The sequence below is a fragment of the Lutjanus erythropterus genome, chromosome 12 (assembly GCF_056507025.1).
Source record: "Lutjanus erythropterus isolate fLutEry1 chromosome 12, fLutEry1.hap2, whole genome shotgun sequence".
NCBI lineage: Eukaryota > Metazoa > Chordata > Actinopteri > Lutjaniformes > Lutjanidae > Lutjanus > Lutjanus erythropterus.
Window position 1 is genome coordinate 21548498 of NC_139328.1, and position 19659 is coordinate 21568156.

At 38.9% G+C, this 19659-nt stretch overlaps 2 protein-coding genes across 7 annotated transcripts in view; both read right to left on the reverse strand.

The window, feature by feature from the left end:
- lpin2 (lipin 2) overlaps positions 1 to 16558 on the reverse strand; it is a 32580-nt gene extending 16022 nt beyond the window's left edge. For 2 of the 4 annotated variants that reach the window (XM_084732943.1, XM_084732941.1), the window contains exons 1-9: positions 10654 to 11044; positions 6737 to 6937; positions 4321 to 4416; positions 2883 to 3253; positions 2099 to 2206; positions 1866 to 1992; positions 1433 to 1775; positions 1249 to 1348; positions 408 to 595 (exon numbers count right to left, since the gene is read on the reverse strand). In XM_084732943.1, the coding sequence (XP_084589069.1) occupies positions 408 to 595; positions 1249 to 1348; positions 1433 to 1775; positions 1866 to 1992; positions 2099 to 2206; positions 2883 to 3253; positions 4321 to 4416; positions 6737 to 6937; positions 10654 to 10767 (1648 nt within the window). In that variant the 5' untranslated portion in view covers positions 10768 to 11044. Of the gene's footprint in view, positions 1 to 407; positions 596 to 1248; positions 1349 to 1432; positions 1776 to 1865; positions 1993 to 2098; positions 2207 to 2882; positions 3254 to 4320; positions 4417 to 6736; positions 6938 to 10653; positions 11046 to 16398 lie in introns of those variants that run through there. The other 2 variants (XM_084732945.1, XM_084732944.1) reach the window with 2 other exon arrangements.
- Positions 16559 to 17814: 1256 nt separating this feature from the next.
- The window catches only part of myom1a (myomesin 1a (skelemin)), a 30362-nt gene continuing 28517 nt past the window's right edge, over positions 17815 to 19659 (reverse strand). For all 3 annotated transcript variants that reach the window (XM_084732961.1, XM_084732960.1, XM_084732959.1), the window contains 2 exons: positions 19446 to 19501; positions 17815 to 19297 (listed from right to left, as the gene is read on the reverse strand). In XM_084732961.1, the coding sequence (XP_084589087.1) occupies positions 19031 to 19297; positions 19446 to 19501 (323 nt within the window). In that variant the 3' untranslated portion in view covers positions 17815 to 19030. The remainder of the gene's footprint in view (positions 19298 to 19445; positions 19502 to 19659) is intronic.

Here is a 19659-nt window from a genome sequence, read left to right on the forward strand (position 1 = left end):
TCTCCCATCAGCCGAGAGCACGTCTAAGAAACACTTCGAGAAGAGTGTATATGTGTGTACCCATATATATTTTATTTCGAAGATCAGAGAGGAGGACGGCAGAGTGGTAAAGACACAAGAGAGAAACTACTGTTGGGACTGAACCCAAGTAAAGTAGACATGTGGCCTTAAAAGGGAATCTGGGTACTGCTGAACACACCAAGCTGATTTTTTGTATAAAATAGAATAGAATAGAATAGAATAGAATAGAATAGAATAGAATGGAATAACAAACTACAAATGTAGCACATACACTTTGCGGTTCCACAGTGAATTATGCCTCTACTGGCTCCAGTTAACTGACTATCCTACATAAAGTACTAAGTGTACTTGCTTCTACATTTTTTATGACTGCCATTCTGCTCTACCTTTGGATATTTCAGCATTTTCTGTGAGGCCTCCACACAGAGACAGAGTGACGTCAGGGAGGTCGCTTGCTGAGTCAGAGAGACACTCTGTCCCGCTGTCAGCTGCTGCGCTGCCCACTGACTGTGGAGACTGTGAACCGGAACGCATCTCTGAGTCCATCCAGTGCTTAGTCGCTGCCTCAGACTCACTGGAGCAACAAAAGAAAGCAATATGTCATGAAACTGGTCTTTAAAGGGATAGTTTGGATTATTTGAAGTGAGGTTGTATGACATTTTTCTCCATAGTCAGTGTATCACCTACAGAAGATGGCCATTGACATGCCACTAGTTTGGGGAAGAAGAGAGGAGTGGGAGCATGTTAAGCAGTGTACTGCTGTGGACAGTGTCAGCAGCAAAATGTATTTTAGCCACTTCAAAAAAGTAGGGCTGCAACTAACAATTATTTTCATTATTGATTAGTGTCTCATTTAATTGATTAGGTGACCCAGAGTTGATGTCCTCAAATGGCTGTCTGACAGCTGAGAAAAGCAGTGAAAATACTCTAAATATCACACACACTTGAAGTGATACTGATCATATTAGATGACTAAAATACATTTTGATGCTGATCCCCTTCACTGCAGTACATTGCTTAGTTTTCTACCCCAGTATTCCTGCTCCAGACTGGGGGCATTTCAATCACCATCTATTGTAGGTAATACAGTGACTATGGAGAAGTACCACATAAATCCCGACTTCAAATTACCTGAACTATCCCTTTAAGGCCACATTTAGCTTTCCATTTTTAATTAAAACAAGGTCAAGCAGTGATATTAATTAGGTGCCACTTTCATGAACTAACCTCTTAGGAAAATATCGCGCAGCAACATCAGGTTCAAGTACATTCAGGTCATCTAGGTAGATATCCTCAGGACCCTGATGCTGGCTCCTCTTTGGGACACCTTCATTCAATAACATAATTATGTATCAGTTAATGTACAATCATAACCAGGTGATGGCTACAATGTGATAATCACTTGACATGCCTTTCTTCTTCGAGGGTGAATCGCTCTGTTGGCTGATGGTGGGGGTGGAGGTTGCCACACTGGATGGCAGGACCTCCAGGGGCTCGCTGGGGGTTATAGGACTCATAGATGTGACAGTGTGGACAGACGCAAGAGGATTCACGGGTGTTACAGTGGTGATGGGGGTGCGTGGCTCGGGCTTGACAATGGTACACACTGAGGAGGAGGAGGAGGCAGCGACTTCCTTTTCAGTATCAGTCTCATTCTCCATGGCTTCAGAACTGAGGATGACGCGGAAGTGGGTGCTCTCTGACGGGGTGATGGTCACAGTTTTTAGTAGCTCTGGTTTCTCTTTTTTGGTGACCTGGACATTGGATATCAGGGGGGAAGTTACTTAGACAAGAGTTTACTGAAAAACTATGTTGTTAGTAGTGTTAGTAGAAGTGCTTCTTACCCTGGTTGTTTCCGGAAACTCTCCCCAGGTCCACTGCATGTGGGACTCAGCTCTGAGCAAACTCTCTGAGGGTCTGACCACAAGTTCTGAGTCACTCTTTGGAGAAAAGGCCTGAGACAATCCATGACTAAAGGGAAAGATAAAGAGATGCAAACAGTCAACAAGATAGAGTCTATTTAACTTGGCTCTGCTACACCCTTGCCGTTGGCTCTATTTTTATTGTCAATACATACCTGTCTTCAGGAACCCAGTCCCCATCAGACAGTGGATAACCATCAAGGTTGTGTCTGACTACAGGTAATCTGGGGTCAACGTCTCGCATTGTGGTGACTGATGGTGACCTAAACAGAGGGTGAAACAGATACATTAGTCAGATGAATAAAGTCATTTCTGTTTAAACAAATCTTAGCTGCAGGAAGGGATGCATCGATTACCTGTTTCACAATAAAATTCCACATGGTTAGTAACAGTTTCAAATTTTAATTATCATTAAAACTATGTTTGATTAGCACGATTTTGAAAGCTCATGGTAAATACTTGTTTTGAGTTGAAAACACTACTATTAGGGATATCGCAATATATCAAATATCTCAATAAAAAAGCCTCAATACTGTGGCAGACTGTGACAATATCTACTCTGATATTACATGGTTAATTATTCTATCATATAAAGGGATTGCTACTGATTGCTGCATTGTTTTTGTTTTGCAAGATAGTAAGATAATCCTTTATCAGTCCCACAAGGAGGACATTTGCAGTCTAACAGCAGCAAAGTGGATAGCAAAACAGAAAGCAATATCAGTAAAACACTGTAAATAATAAACAAGTAAACAAGCAATGTAAACAGGAAATATAAAAAAAATATCATACCTTGACTTTTTGGTATTATTACATCCCTAATTGACAGTGCAAAGGCTATGATGGAATTTCAAAACATTGAGAAGTTTTAAATATAAAACTATAAAACTATATTGTTTCCTCTCTAGCTACAGCAGTCAGAACTGATCCTGAATCTACCTTGAGACACGTGCTGCAGCCTCCTCATCAGAGCTCAGGTCCATCTCAAAGATCTCTTCATTTAGCCCAGTGGTGGACATAGCAGCAGTCGTTGCAGCAGCAGGTGCGTTAGCAGCAATAGCAGTATTACCAGTGGTGACTGACATGGGTGGGGTCAGCTCTTCTCTTCGCGGGTCTCCTTTGTGCTTCTTCCTCCGCCTCTTCTTCTTTTTTGTGGCCATGGTGCTCGGAGCGGGAGGCTCGGGTGGGTCCTCTGGGTCAGCAGGGTCATCCTCCAGATCTTTTACTGCCCTGTGCTCGACCTCTGAGATCCAGAACAGGTGACTCTCGGTGGGGATTGGAGAGGTGGCCAGGTGGGCAGGGACAATCTGCTAAAGGATTAAGTGAGAATGTAGGAACTTTAGGCTTAAGGTGTGTTTAAATACATGCAAACTAGAGCAGCATTAATGATCCCTGGTGTGAGCACAGTGAAGCCTTACAGCCAATGACCAGGGCCAGTGGAACAGGGCTGTGTCACTGCTGAGCAGTCACAATGAGAGTTCAAAGCCCGAGCAATAGCTCACATGTTGAATGTAGCAACTGCACTCAAGTAATTTGCTAACACAAATATTGCCCTACATTTGTACACCAAGATTGCAATAGGCGTTAAGACTGTTTTTAGATTAAAGCATCATGAGACAGTACGTGGGTTTACATGCCCCAAAGCACTTTATCAGAAAAGCAGTTTTCCGACATGCACAAAGTGGTTCTGCCCACTGTGAAATATCTAATTTGCCAGAAATATAACAGAAGAAGAAGAGAAAGTGGTTCTGCCTGTTAATACAATTTTCGAGATGGATCACGTTGTGTCCTGGGAGCAATATTTGTGTTTCTGCTGTTCCTTCTAATTAAGCTAAGCAGCAGTCTCAGCAGTGTATACTTTTTCCCCTGCAGTCTTTAAATAGGGGGAGAATGCACAAGGATCTTTATAGCTCATCATGAACTGTAAACAAGACTTTCACCAGTCCTTAAAAGGAATAGTTCCAACCAAACTACATTAGCAAAAGAAGTAATTTTACTTTGCAGAACACCAGAGTTGCCAGTCTATCGCTGCCTTGCTCTGTTAATTTGTGTCATTGTGTGACTTCCTTGAAACCTTTAAAAACACCGAAGTCACACAATAACACAATTTAACTATTCAAGGCAGCGGTAGACCAGCAACTCACATGTTCTGCAGGGTAAAATTAGCAATTCCACTATGGAAATTGTTTGTTATTGCCATGTTTCTGTTGCTCCCAGAAACTTCACTTCACCTAATGTTACTCCCATGACAGGGGTTAACATTAACACGTCTGGAACATTAGCACATACATAGAAAGATTATATTTATTCCAGCCAGAGAGACAATCTAACTAAAAGTTTACAAGGTTATTAAGTGCTAAGTCAATTGGGTGCTTACGTTCTGTTGCTCGGCTTCTTGGACAAAAAAGGCCTCTCCATTGTCACCAAGCTTCATATGCAGGTCCACTGGCTCCCCATTTACTTCAATGTCAATCTGGAAGTAGATGGCAGAGGATACAAGCAATTTAATGGTACTGTGAAAGTACTTTGTATTTGGAAATCATAAAGAGGACAGTGTCATCTAATCTGTATGCACGTATGCATCCATATAAATCTAATTATGCCTTTTCAATTGATTTAAAAACAAGTTGAGTCTTGTTTAATTTTTCTTTCAACATACTATCAGGCCACATAGATGGCCTGTAGCTACTCACAGCTCCATCTCACTTCCAGGGCCTTACAAAACCTAATAAGTATATGGGTCCTCTGGGCTTGCAGTTTGTGAAGCCTGCCAGTAGAACAGGGCCATTCATGTCTGCCAGGCAAACCCACAGTGGTACCCAAGCCATTCAGAAACTTGACACCACAAAAGCAGAAAAAAAGAAAAGAAAAGGAAAACAGGTCACGTCTGGCAGAGTCTACAGAGGAGGCAGATTCTGACTCACAAGTGCTCTGCCCAGCCTGACAACCTGAAACCAAATCATCAATATTCGTACTCAACCAGTGGCCACTAACATCATTTGGGTTTTTTTTTTTCATGATCTGTCATGCTGTATCTTCGCTGTTGCTGATGTCCTCTACTGCCAGTGCAGTTTCTCAGCAGCCTCAAGATTTTATTTCACCCCCCTCAGGGTTGCTAAGGGGAATTTATGTACACTGAGTGATGGCTGGGAATTTCAATGCCCAATTAATAATGAGGCAGAATAAATGAGGGTCCTCTTCAACCTCTCACAGTCAGTGACAGGTCACTTGTGTAGCTGAGTTGTGGATTTGCCATCACCACACTGGATTGCTGAAATCACTGGAGGCAATAACTGCCTGTAGGTGCACAAAATTGGGTTTTTTCTCTCTGCAGTAAGAGCCAATGTGACTTTTGAGGCTTGTGTTTAGTTTGCACCAGAAAACAGAAGAAAAATGAATTTATTTATGCACAGATGAGTTTAGCTTAGTTGTTAGAATCAAACACTTTAAAAACATTTCTGGTTGCCAACTAAAGCATGAGGACAGAGAGGACATCCACAGCCAAAATTTAATTAGTATTTGGCTGGCAACTATACAGTTTGATCCCACTCTGAATTCTTAAAAATATAATAGAAGCTTCTAAAATAAACTATATTTAGCTGCAGCAACCCTCGAGGATCTGATAAGTGAACTCAGGGACACATGCATAACTGTTTGTTACACAACAGCCGTTGTTGTTGAGGCCCTCTTCTTCTTATTCACGTTTCCTCCCCCTCCCACACATTCAAGTTGTAGAGCTGTTGCCATAGGAACCACTCATTCAGTCCTCCCTTCAAACCCCATCAGCATTCTGGGTAGGTGGTGAGACAGTGTGAATCCCCCCACAAATCATCACCCATTCTGGTCCACAAGCAAGCAAGTACGCTTTCCTCAAGTCAGAGAAGACCATTACTGTTCTAAATATAGACATCATGGACAAATTCCTCATTGACAGTGAAGTAGTGGGAAAACACATCAAATTTTAATTTCTATCAAATTATTAACTTAGTACCAAGGGATATTCTGAATCTTTATATAAGATGAACTCAAGTGACGTCGATTTCACAAGGGGAAAGGTTGTGTTATCTGATGCTGAAGCAGGTGTCTATTTCAATCCTGAAAGCAGATCTGCTGTTTTTAAAATCCTTGATATTTAAGCTCTACATTTACCACAACATCAAAACTACCACAGAAATGGGATTAACTTGATCTTCCTATTCAGAATCAATTGGGCCAAAGCAAAGGGTCTAAAAAAATGCTATTTTCTCAAGAGAGAAGTGAGTCCTAAAAATAGTACCATTGTTCCTGAACCATGATTAATTGGATCTTCTCTCCAGGCAAGAATGTAAAGTAAAAACTAAACTAATACTATCAGCGAGGGGGAAAAGCCCAGAACATCCCATCTACGTTCTTGAAACGGAACCAACCATTTCCCTGAATGATTCAAAGTTGCTCCATTCAAGCTATTAATTCTGACTGAATGCTAATGCTGAAATTATCTTGAAGATTGATGATACTGTATGGCAACAGACCTTTTTCACAGGAGCCATTTTAACATAAAATTACCCCATTCAGGTTAACAAGAGTAAGTATGTTGCTACTGTGGATGTAAAATGTCTCTGCTACACCGTAATTAGTATCATCAGTAACACCTCTGTTTACCCTACTGTTTCATATCAATATGGCTGTCGTGAGAAAGGTCTATTCCAAATATGAACTAAAACAGACATTGTGAAGAATAGGGCCTGATTTATTTTTAAAGGGAAACAAAACATTTAGTAGTTGGCACACACTCACAGACATCTTAAACTTACCACTTTCTCTTTGGAGCGCAGTACCCCCAGCTTGCCGAAGCGCACATGGAACGGCGAGCACTGGTAGGTGCCATCCCTCTGGCGGACAACCACAACATCGATGCAGCCCGACAGCGTGGCCTGATTAATGCCCTTATACAGTTCTTTGACGGTAACCAGCACTTGACCTGCCAGCTGGCCCACGTAGTTCATGGTGTCCGCCTAGATGAGGGGCGGAGAGCAAAATATTAGCTGAGTCAAGGAAAAGACAGGATAAGGATGTATTGTTCAGTGAAGAGTCCAAAAGAGGAGACTGTTTTGGCTCTAACAAGGCATGGATATGTGGAACCTAATAATTTTCCACTTGATTTTCTTTGCACACTCTCAGTCTATACACTTTTGTCTCTTCTTTTAAGTATCTTCTTCTGGACAGTTGTGCTGTCATATTCGTCTGTTGCTTTCATTTCTCCACCTGCGTGCCTGCATGCCTGCCCTGTGGTGTCTGTTATCTCCTGACCTGCATTGAGATTGCCAGAGTGCCACTGTTACCCTGTCACTGGCCGCTGTCCCACATGAGCAACATCAGAGAAGGGGGGCTGACGGCTGGGCTCAAACAATGACAAGAGACAACCTCACACAGAGTTCCCACTGCCCTGCTGCCATGAAAGCAGCTGACATCCTGTTTACATTCAAAACTCCCAGAATATACTCTAGAAATATATCAAGTACAATGCTAAAAGCCATTGTTCTGTGGCTACAATTATATAGGTTTGGATTAACAGGCTGCCTACACATTTTCCAGTACAAAAGTCCATTGTTTTGGGCTTTGGGAAACAAGGATTGACATTTATCACAATTGTCTGGCATTTTATAGGCCAACAACTATTAATCAATTAATCGAGGAAACAATCAACTGATTAATAGACCATGAAAGCAATAGTTAGTTGCAGCCCTAATAATTTTCTTGCCGTCTGTGCACACTTGTTTACTGATGTCCATGGAAATGACGAACGCAGACACAAAGGTTTGATTTCCTTTTGTGATAACTGCATCACATTATAACTCATGAACAGGGTTTTCCATAAGGATATAGAATAGCCAGGCAGTGGTGATTCTAATGCCACTATTCCATTATATATACTGATCTTTATTGCATATTTTAAAGAATTTACCTACCTGACTGGAAATATTGAGTGAATTATTGTAGAGGAGAATTAGGCTAGATAGCTATTAATATTTAAAATCACATCCATTTCTGACCAATCAGAACTTTTGTAATTGAGAATTATTAAAACATCATTTGGGGCAACCAACATTAGTTTGCATAATTGGTCGATGGCAAAATATACAAAAGCATTATAGGATATTTTAAACTGTGGAGTTAGAGTTTTAGGTTGAGACACAGCCTGCATTCTCCTCATATTATACTGACCTATTACTTAAACAACATCAGCTGTTTTAGTGTGTGTAGTAAAAAGTGCAGTGTAAATAAAGAGAATTCCTTAATTTGTTGGGCAATTCAATGCTTCGAGTGCTGCTACAAACTCCCCTGCAAATATTTTCCCAAACTCTCTTTTTTCTGTACTTTTCCATACTAAATTCTGGATTAATTGTTCACATTTTCTCAAAGATTTTTTTTTTGAATTTGGGAGAAGCAGCTTGTGTGAATTATTTTACAAGAAATCTGTTGAAGCCACTAAATAAGAGAGAAAATTACACACAGGCCTGGGCTAATTGTACATAATTACACAAACTCCCCAGCCTTCCTGTGGCTTCTTTCCTGAACTTAAGTATTTGCAGCCATTTGTGCACTGTGACATAAACTATTAACTTGATGAACGTGATTTTGTTTCGGCCGGGTCAGGGTCTAGTTTAGTGGGGCTTGTAAACACGTCCCCCTGCTGACTTCATTGGGTTTATGTAAACTGAAATGCTCATCTCACACTGACCTTTTGTTCAGATTCAAGCCATGAGAGCAGAGAGGGTGTTGGAGGGGTTGGGTAGAGAATAGGGTCATTTGTGCAAGGGTGGCATCATGGAATATGGCAAACTGGCATGATATGTTTTACCAGAAAGTAAGCTAGTGAATAGACAGCAGAGCAGTCAGAATAATTTTTGCATTGCACACAGGCAGGCAACCATCATGACATCAAACAGCCATCACTGTAAGTTGACTGTTCAAAGGGCTTCAGAGGGGTTTAGGTGACTTGAGGTGAGGCCTTGTGTCAACAACAGGAAGCTCTAAATTCTTTCTAAGAACTTCACCCCACATACATAGACAAGGAGGATGGGAAAATACGTAATGGAAAAATCCCAAGTTAAGGCCGTTTGTTGACATTCACTAAAATAGAACTCTTCTGGAAGAAGACATTAAGATGCTAAAGGAAATGAAAATAACCAGGAGAATCCCTCCCCTAACTATTAAAATCATGAAGATTTGACATTTATTGGGGTCTTACCAGAATTGCAACAATTTATCAATTTGTTGTAAACTATTAAATTATCGGCCAACTACTCTAACAAGATTAATCAGTCATTAAAAAAAAAGGCAAAATTTGAAAATTCAAAAATGTGAATATTTAAAAAAACTGCAGCTTCTGCAATTAGGATAATGCATTTGGCCATATTGTGAATTTGATCATATTTTGATTCATTGTGCAGCACTAGTCAAAATGAAAAAAGAAAGTTGCTTGCTTGATAAAATCTTTTAGCTGAGAGGGACCAGTGAACTCAAATGTGGTCTGGAGCATAAAAAAGCAATACAATCTAGCTGCAAAATAACTGGACTGTGCCACTGTCAGAGGCAAATGTCCACATGGCATGTTGTTGGTCAATTCTGTGTACTTGTTTATTTATCTGCGTTTTCTCTATCTCTGGAAACTAAAAAACTGCCTTGTCACTGCTACGCATTACGTAAACAAGCCTAACTTTCACTTTTATTTTGAAACCACATAATCCAGGTGCAGAAACTGCAAAGCTCCTGTCCCAGTGACTAACAGTGCTACCATCAAGTGTTGAGAATAGATACATAAAAAAATCTCTCTTAACAACAAGGCTACAAACATCTATAAAGGTCAGTATCTAACAGAGAATATTCTAGGTAAAAAAAAAATTACTCTTACACAGGAGCTGTCTGGAGAGGAGCCAGCTTTCAGTTATCTTGAACACAGTCACGTGTGAGAACCATGCTTTACCTGCTCCTACCTATTGTCTTCTTTCCATGTCAACTAAGACATATAAGTACACACAACAAGTAGCTAGAAGTTGCCAGATCACAAACCACAGATTAAACAGGACAGGCTTGGTATTTTGGAAAAGAAATGACTAGCTGATTAGACAGGTGCTGCACGCTTCATAACTCAGCCTGAATATTTTTGACTATTTCAAATACCGTGTCCAATCTAGGGTTGTCAGATATATCAATAGTTCCATATTTTTTCAATACCATGAATTTATAATGATATAATATGCCGTAATAATAGTATCAAAGCTATGAAAAATGTTTTAAATGCACATTCAGGACCTCTTTATTCACTTGCCTGGAATGTGACTTGTAGCATAGCCAAACCACACTGTGTTCTGTGACTTTTTCTATAACGGAACAGTGTTCAAAGAAAAAAAACATTTTTTTTAGCTATTGTGTGTGCCTATATTTTTCCCTTTTTGGCTTGGTAAAGGTATTGAGTATTATTTTTATCCTAGTATTGTATCAAAGTTTAAAATTCTAGTATTGTGACAACTCTCACCCCATCCTCTTCTTTCTGACTCTAACCTATCCCTATAGAAAACCACTATCTTGCCACTGGATTTGACTACAATAAAAATCACCCCAGCAACCTGCCAAACAAAACAATACAGGATGACTGTATAATGTATTTTACCCTCCAGCATAAGGCCCAAACTGTGACCAACTCAGACACCTGTCAGCACTGACTCACCAGGGACCAAGACGACCTCAGAGATGAGGACTCATCCTGCTCACTGTTGTCTGTGTTGTCCTCTGTGTTGCTTCCCAGGAGCTCCCTGTCCCCCCAGGATCTCTGTCTCTTCATCTCTGTTAGTGGAACACCAGTTCTCACTTTCCCCACCTCAGGATACTCCACTGGGACCACTTTTTTCTCTCCCTCAGATTATGGTGATAATGCCTCCCTGCCATACTGAATCCAATCTCAAATACAGCCCACCTAATCACGTTGGAATAACACTCCCAGGGGTGAATACCAGTACACCGCTATCTGACGCCAGGGGCGATTGTGCAACGCCTGTCATAAACTTTGTCATCCTTGTTCTTCTGAGGTTATTCTTTGCAGGATGTGCTCTGGTGCTCATCCAGTCAGCTGACAGGACACAAAGGGCTCAGCCAATGGGATGGCCTCTTTAAGGTAGCAGTGTGAGGCTGATAAGGGATGGCTAATTCCTGTGAACGGCTACGCAATGTTTTTTCCCTGATAAGAGTACAAGCTCAGGGAAAAAAAATGAGCAGTACTGCGCTGTGTGACGTTCTTGCAGTCAGTCACATGGACGGTACAATCGTTGCTGCGTGTGCTTGTTATTGTGCATGACTAATCAAAAAGGGGAGGTTGATGACATTGATTGCCTGTAGCAGGAGTCAACCAATGGGATATTCAGTACATTGGACTTCACATTCAACTTGACATGTGATCACAAAAGCAAACAGGTGAAAGTTCAGCAAACACCTAAGGGATAATGTCTGCATGGATTAGTCTACATTAAATCTCAATACAGCTGGCTAAAATTAATCCAATGCTAATTTTATCCATATCTACATTCAATACAGATGGAGTGGGTACACTCAGGACACTGTTGTCCAAGAAATGATGAATCCAAATATGTTTTTGTCATCAGGAGGTCTTCCAGCAGTCTCCTGCCGGGTTTAGCTCCTAAGTGAATGATGAAGATAAACATAATGCATGAGGCTCTTCCAAAAAGGCTTCATTCCTACTGGCCCATCTGCTAAGCCTTTTGTAAACACTATCAAACAAAACACAGAGGCCCACTGAGTGCAAGGCTGTTGGTTCATCCTCCCCCTGTGCTGGGATCTGTTCTGTGTTTGAATATTTGATAAGAGTCATGCATAAATAGATTAATACTTCCCTTTCAGAAATGAAATCTTGTACTTGCACTGTGTGCTCAGTCACAAATAACCCAGCAGTAACTGAATATACTATGCAAGGATCAACATATTGGTGTTAATAAATACATACTGTGCTTGTAAGGCATCATGCAAATGTTAGGATCTACCTCAAAGTTTACTTTGATTTTGTATGTTTAATTGCAAAACATTTTTAGACTGCACACATTTTGTAACAATTTATTGACTAAGTTCAATGGCTTCTTTTATTGGACCTTATTGGTGTTAGGTCAGTCTATCTCAAAATTTATTTAACTTAATTTCTTTATTTAATGTATATTAAGGTTAGATCATTCCTTATTTATGGCATCCTCATTCTGTTTTAGAGATTTTTATGATGGTTGTACCTCAAAGTTTACTTCGATTTTCTACATTTCAAAACACTTTTACATTGCACACATTTGTTGACATTTTATTTACCAAGTTCAAGAGTTTCTTTATTTTTGTTTATTTATTGCAATCAAAGTTGATTTTCTTTGCTTGCTTCATTTAATTTTTATCAACATTAGATCGTTCTTTTATCCTTTTTTACTTTTGTCTGTTTTTCAATGTTGTTTTGTTAACATAAAAATAATTACCTCTATGCCTTGATTAAATGCTTAAATTCAAAATAAAGAGGTTAAATTAATTTTTTTTTTTTGGCTGGTCTTTAAAAACGATAAAATTAGATCACTAAAAATGATCAATAATTGTCAGTATCAGCGATATGAAACTTCACTATGGTGATAACCTTTTCAGTTATACTGCCCAGCCCTACTTGTACCATTAAGAATTACATGACCAGGCATCTGAGTATTATGGTCTTAGTAACTGTCCCTACACAATTATGGTCTTCATCTGAAATGATCCAGGGCATATTTGCTTTGACGGAGTGACAAAAGAATCAGTCCTGCGACTAAGCTGGCCGCCCAACCAGACCACACAAGGCTCATGTTACACTCCTCCTGGTATTAGGTTACCAAACTGCACCAAAATGAGCCTACTTATTATGTGTGTAACATAAACCATGACGAACAAAACCCCAGACAGACGGTGTTGGCTTTCATTTTTACACATTCTATCTACAGTGCAAGAAAAAACAAAGCTTTTTTCATGAGAATTTTAAAACCAAAATAAACAATCAAATGCCTTATGAATTTGGTGATACATAAAACAGAAATTGTCATAATCCAGCTCGACGCCCTATGAAAAATGAGAAGCCGAAAGCACTGTGAAGTCTTTGCTTTTTCTTTTAAGTCAAGGTACAACAGCTCTATTTATTGACCCAATCTTCCTCAGAGGGAGCAAGTAAAGAAAAGGGAAGTCTGGACAAATTATTTTCATGTTGGGTAAACTACAGTCTTCTTTTTCTGATTTAATTCAGACTCACTTTGTAAATCTACAAGTCAAAACCAGGATCAAGTTTTTAGCTTTCAGTTTGAACAATATACAATCAACTACCAGGATACTGGTTACACCCAGCTAATGGATGCATTACAGCCTTGCCATAAATCTATTTTAGAGATGTGCACATTCAACTTGATGGTAAGGTTGGAGGCTGTCCTTTATGGTGTTGTTACACTGTTATAATTGATTGGTGAGCATTTCAAATATTTGGTCTGCAAAGTACAATGTAACAGCTCCACAAACTACATCCTCCACGGTGACCATGAGTTTAATTCAACACCTCTCTAAAACAGTTTCAAGAAGAACTGAACAGTCATGAAAGATTAGATCCAATGTTGCTCTTTTAGACTGCACTAATTTTTAGCTAGAAGGGTAGGGTATATATCGATGTCTCCTTTGTAAGTCTAAAACCAAAAGACATTCAGTTTTATATAATAATAAAAAACAAAGAAAAGCTGGAAACCTCCATATTTGAGAGGCTGAAAACAGCATTTTCTGGCACTTTTGCATGAGAAACTTAAGTAGTGAAGTACAAATATGAAGTACTTTTTTGTACTTTGTACTACTAGCTACTTTACAGACGACAAATACCACTCCTGTTCAGCAAAAACCATCTATCGCCAAATGTATTGATTTTTAAATTTTGTGATAAAGTGAAGGATCAAGGGTTGAGAAAATTCTCCTACTTCTTAATAAATTATTGGGATTGGCTGTGAAATGCAGTGTCACGATGCTGAGAACAAGACTGTTTTTCTGAGATAATAAAAAGTTGAATTTTTTAAGATACATGGTTCTGTCATGACAGTGATGCTACAATCATGTATGATCTGGCAGAATATGATACACTGCTGTAATTTAAACTTCACAACAGTATAAGTAGTAACACTTAAATCAACTTTTAACATTTACAGCAGTAAAATGCAACATATACATTAATGTAGCTTTAATATTAATCCAAAAACATCATATATAATAGTGAAACACTGACAGGGACCAATTTATTGCACAATAACTATTTTTATGTTTGATACTTCAAGTAAATTTTGCTAATAAGACTTGCATATTTTTAAGATAAGATTCTGAATGCAGGACTTAAGCTTGTAGTGGAGTATTTTCACGGTGTAGTACCTGTCTTTGTACATTTACTTAAGTAAAAGAACATGAAGACTTCCTCAACACTCATTCTGAATAACGTTATTTTTGGGGTTGTAGGGTTACCTAAGACAATAGGGTAGTGATAGACTGACTTGAGTGTTAATGATTAAGTGACAGTACCAGTGAGGGACTAGCTCATGTTACACATTTACATGAAATGCCTGAGGGGGAAAAAAAAGGTTGTTATCTTGACCCAGTGATTCTCAAATAGGGATCTATGAAAAGTTCCGTGATAAAAAATAGAACTAAAATAGGCCTATCATATTCAAGTTCCTGGCTAGGGTTTGTACATGATTCAAAATAATCAAAATCAGCATTTTTTAATGTATACATAAGAGAGAAACACATTGTCTTGATGTGTTTCTGTTTTGTTTTTGAGTATTCTTTGCTGACATGGTGCAAATATTTTAATTAATATTTAACATCTCTCTGACAGTGTTGCAAAAAGTACCTGACACCATACTTGAGAAAAGTAAAGATATCGTGCCAAAATATAATTTAAGTAAAAGTCAATGTGACACATAAGAATGGTATTACAAGTCATTTTGGGAGATAAATGTATCAAAAGTACAGCTGCAAGTAGAGCTGCAATGATTACATGATTATCAATGGACTATTAACTTAGATGGCAATTATTTAATCATTTTGTGTCTTTTTTTTAAAAAAAAGAAAACTTGTGCTAATTCTCTGATAAAACCTTCTTAAATGTTAATATTATCTGGTTTCTGTACTCCTATATGATACAGTGTGCATCTTTGAGTTGTGAACAAAACATTTTCAACATTTTATGGACCAACAAAAATAAATAATTGTTAGTCCGGCCCTACAAAACATTCAAAATCAACAGATCTGGGGTTACATGGTTTTAATTGAACAGGAAGGGTATGAAAATTCGTTATCTTAAGTGAAAATAGTACCTAAAGCTGTCAGACAAATGTAGTGGAGGAAAAAGTACAATATTTCCGTCTGAGATGTAGTGAAGCATAAAAATCCATAAATCAGAGAGAGTAGAGTTAAGTACTACGAATTTGTACGGTACTTTAGTAAATGTACTTAGTTATATTCCACCAATGCTTTCTAATGCACACTCTTGTGTTGTTCTTTCACATAAGTAGAAGTGTAAAAAACACATATGCTACATCAAGTTATTTAAAGGGACATAAATTTGCATATTCTATCCTGTAAGGGATCCTCGGCTGACTGAAAATACAGTGAACATCTGTCTTAACCTACTTGAAAACCACTAAGGCTCTGGTTATTAGTGTTTTTCAAGTAACGTTACCACCCACCGGCAGGTGGTTTGTTTGGTGAGGTGGCAGCACTGCTTATAAGCCGAAAAGACGTCTCTGACAGTTAGCTGACTAACTACAGTATCTGAACTGACACAACAAACAAGCTAGCTGCATAACGCACATTTTTGTGGCTACAAATGCTAATTTCAGAGATTAAAGCTGACATAAATGTCTCCAGTACACAACCGCACTAACGTTAAACTACATGAACGGATGTTGCGGAAATTAACAAACAGAAACCAAGAACGAACATTTGAATATACGGTGTTCTCTAATGCACCCCATTAGAAGAGATTCGTGCCATAAACACTAAAGCAGTGAGGGGAATAAATGAATGGAAACGGGGCTCAGCTCGTCGTTCGCCTCGTTTACCCTCAGCTAGCTCCACTGTTGTCGTTAGGTTACCGTTAGCTGTTAGCACTTAGCAAACGGTGAAACGGGAGCAGAGTCACGGCTAACGCTAGGTCGCCGGTTTCAATGAAAAGTGGTCACATTAATTTGATATGTGATTAATTAATTTCCAGTATTGTTGCTGTGTGTCTCTGAGTTAAATTATTCCATCGTAGCTAAATACGTTAGCCGGTTTACAGGCTAGCTAACATTAGCTGACGGTACAATCATAAATATGCATTAACTATCACAGGCGGCGGAGAACGGCTATCAAACGGACTGAAACGACCCTATCTCGAACTGTTTACCTCTCAGTTTCTTCAGCGGGATGCTGCCGGTGAAGGATGGTATGGTGTCTTCAGTGAGTCCCCATGTCTTTGCTCGTCAAACTCCTCAGAAGCCTCCTGACGTGTCCGCGGCTGGACCACCGAGGCTGACTGGTGTGTCTGGAAACAGGGAGCTGGAGTTGATGGGACAGAGAGCCGCACAGCGGCGGCGCACTCACACAGCTGCCGTGACACTACAGTCCAGAGGGTTTAATTACCGCATCTTCTTACACTGTTAACTAAGACTTTGACGTGTGGAGCTCATCTATTTATTGACAGATATTACAGAAAGCATCAAATTATATATGCGGGTGAGAGGTAAAATGTCATTCTGATGCTTGGGACTGTTGACTGGCTCCTATGGAAGACCAATACCGCCAGTAAAAGAAAGAAAGAAAAAAAATCCCCATCCTTAGTCATAATCACGAGACAAAAAAAAGTTTCAAAAGTTAGGTATCTGATAAAGGTCGAAATTCTGAGATAAAAAGTAATAATTTAAGATAAAATTTAAAATTTAATTTAAAATAAAAAGTCAAAAGTATGAGTTAAAATTAGATAAGTCAAATTCTGAGATAAATCTAAATTATGAATTTAAGTCTAAATGATGAGCTAAGAAGTAACTGCGATAAAAACCAAAAGTTTAAAGTCAAGTGATAAGAGTCGGAATTATGAGTTAAAAAGTTATAATTATGATATAAAAGTCAAAATTATGAGCTAAAAACTTGAAATTATGAGTTTAAAAGCCTAAATTCTGAGATAAGTGAAAATTCTGAGACAAATCTAAATTACAAATTAAAGTCTAAATTATGAGCTAAAAAGTAATTATGCAATAAAAAATCAAAAGTTGTATTAAGTGATGAGTCAAAATTATGAGGTAAAAAGTCAAAATTATGAATGAAAAAGTTGGAATTGTAAGTTAAAAAGTTGAAATTATGAGTTAAAAATTCATAATACTGAGATAGTCAATGTTCTGACTCAAAAAGTTGAAATTTAAAATTAAAGTAAATGTTATTGGATAAAAGTCAAGATTATGTTAAAAAATGGAATTATGAGTTAAAAAGTCATAATGCTGAGATCATGTGATTATTTCTATCTCATAATTATGACTTTTTTAACCTCATAATTATAACTTACCATGGGGATTAAAAAAAAAAAAAAAATTACTGGTGGAAATGGGCTTCCACACTTGGCTCCCCTTTAAAAAACGCACTTTTGGGAACTTATGATGAATGTCACTGTCAGTGAAAGCAGGCAGAAATCAGATGCCACCATTAGAGCAGCTGTGAGCAGCTTGAGCTTTTTGCAAATCAAGTAATTTAACTTTAAGGAAGGCAGTGCATTTCTCTCAACGAGCGAGCTGTTTATGGGTGATTATGTAAAGACAAAGGGAAACCTCTCTAAAGCAGCTGCACCTTTATTACAAGGGTGCCTTGAAGGAAAAACCGAGTATGTTTAACTTGTTCATTAGTCAAACAATGCTGCAGGGCAGATTATCTGTATGGTTTTCTTCCCAGTGTACCAGATAAACAACATTCCCTTTAACTTTCAACACATTTCTCTGACAGCATCTGTCACTTACATGACTAGTTCAATGGAAAGACCTCTTAGTATGCCAATAATGCCTGTGCTTCTTTGCATGAGGCTTTGTAGGTTGTGTTTAATACCTTGAATGAACCAGTTTCAACTGCCATGTGTGTGTTGTCACATTATTCTGTGTCATCAGGGTTTTCCTGCCCCACATTTCCTCCAGCTGTTGTAATGACTGACACTTGCAAACAGTACATAACAGGTACATAACATACATGCACACAATATAAACAGAAGTAGCTGTTTATAAATGGACACAAAGAGCTATTGGATCATGTGAAATATCCAGACATTTTTTTTTAGCTGGTAGGACATTCAAAACATTATTTCTTTCCTTTATTTTATACAAAAACCTCAGGCATGACGTGTTTAAGAGGTCAGAGGTTTTCCGAATTAAATACTGTATGAAAAATGTTTTGCTTTTGGTGGATTTTAAGCAATTTCTGAAGGAGCAGTGTGTAGGATTTAGTGGTGACCTTGCAGATTGCAAACACATCACCTCACTTTCACCTTTAAGAAAACTTAGGGAGCCGTGAAACTGATGAAAAATGCCCTCTGTAGATATAAACACCTTGTTCTAAGGTAGGAAAACACAACAGTTCTTATTTTCAGGTGATCATACACCAATTAAAACATACTTATAAATATTCTCTTGGATATCTGCCATATTCTACCAATATATCCCCGTAAATCTTACACACTGGACCTTTAAAACAAAGATGAATGACAGATCAACCATCTCCCATAATTATACATTACATTTACTGCTGACAGTGGCCAGAAGTGACAGAAGACATGTTAAGCAACTACAAGCACACAGTTATCCTCTCTATATCACATTCATTGTTTGCTTCCTTGACAAGCAATGCCCAAAGCTCTTTAGCCCAGCACATGAAAGAGGCAGGAGGAAGCAGCTGTATTCATCATTTATTTAAACTGCTCTGGAGCACCGGCATGTGCCGGGGTAAATGCTTTGGAGATAGCCCAGTCGATCAACTTTTTTTCTGCTTTATTTCATTACATCAAATCATCCTTTAGCCTCTTTGTTCTCCTCGTCCTCTGGGTTGTACACGCTGACGGTGAACTCGCCAGCCTCCGTGCCATACTTGTTCTTGACCACGAGGGCGTATTTGCCAGAGTCAGTTGTGGTGACGGCGGCGATTGTGATGCTGGCAAACTTGCCGTGCTCAAACTTGAGTTTGTAGTGGTCGTCAGACACCAGCTCCTTGTCGTTCTTCGTCCAGGACACCTCAGGCGTGGGCTCGCCCCAGACATTGCCGGTCAGGTTGAGGGACTAAAGAGAAAAAAAAAACAGGATTGATGTGTGCCACATAAGGATTCCACACAGTTCAGAGGAAAGACATGCTCCAACGAATGAAGGGTGAGAGAGTGAAAAAAACAGAGGAAGGTGAGGCGGAGCGATGAATATCTAATTTGTTTACCTTGCCCTCTTGGATTGCAACCACATCTGGCAAGCCTCCAACCACACGAGCGCGGTCTGAACAAGAAATACAAGAGTGAGCCAGCAAGCAAATGTCAACAACAGTTAAATCAGTCAACCGGCAGTGCATATGCCTGTTGACAACATAATAATCACTGTTGTTGATTTATTTATCTTACTTTAACTGGTTAGTGAACCATCCTTTGTAAAAACAT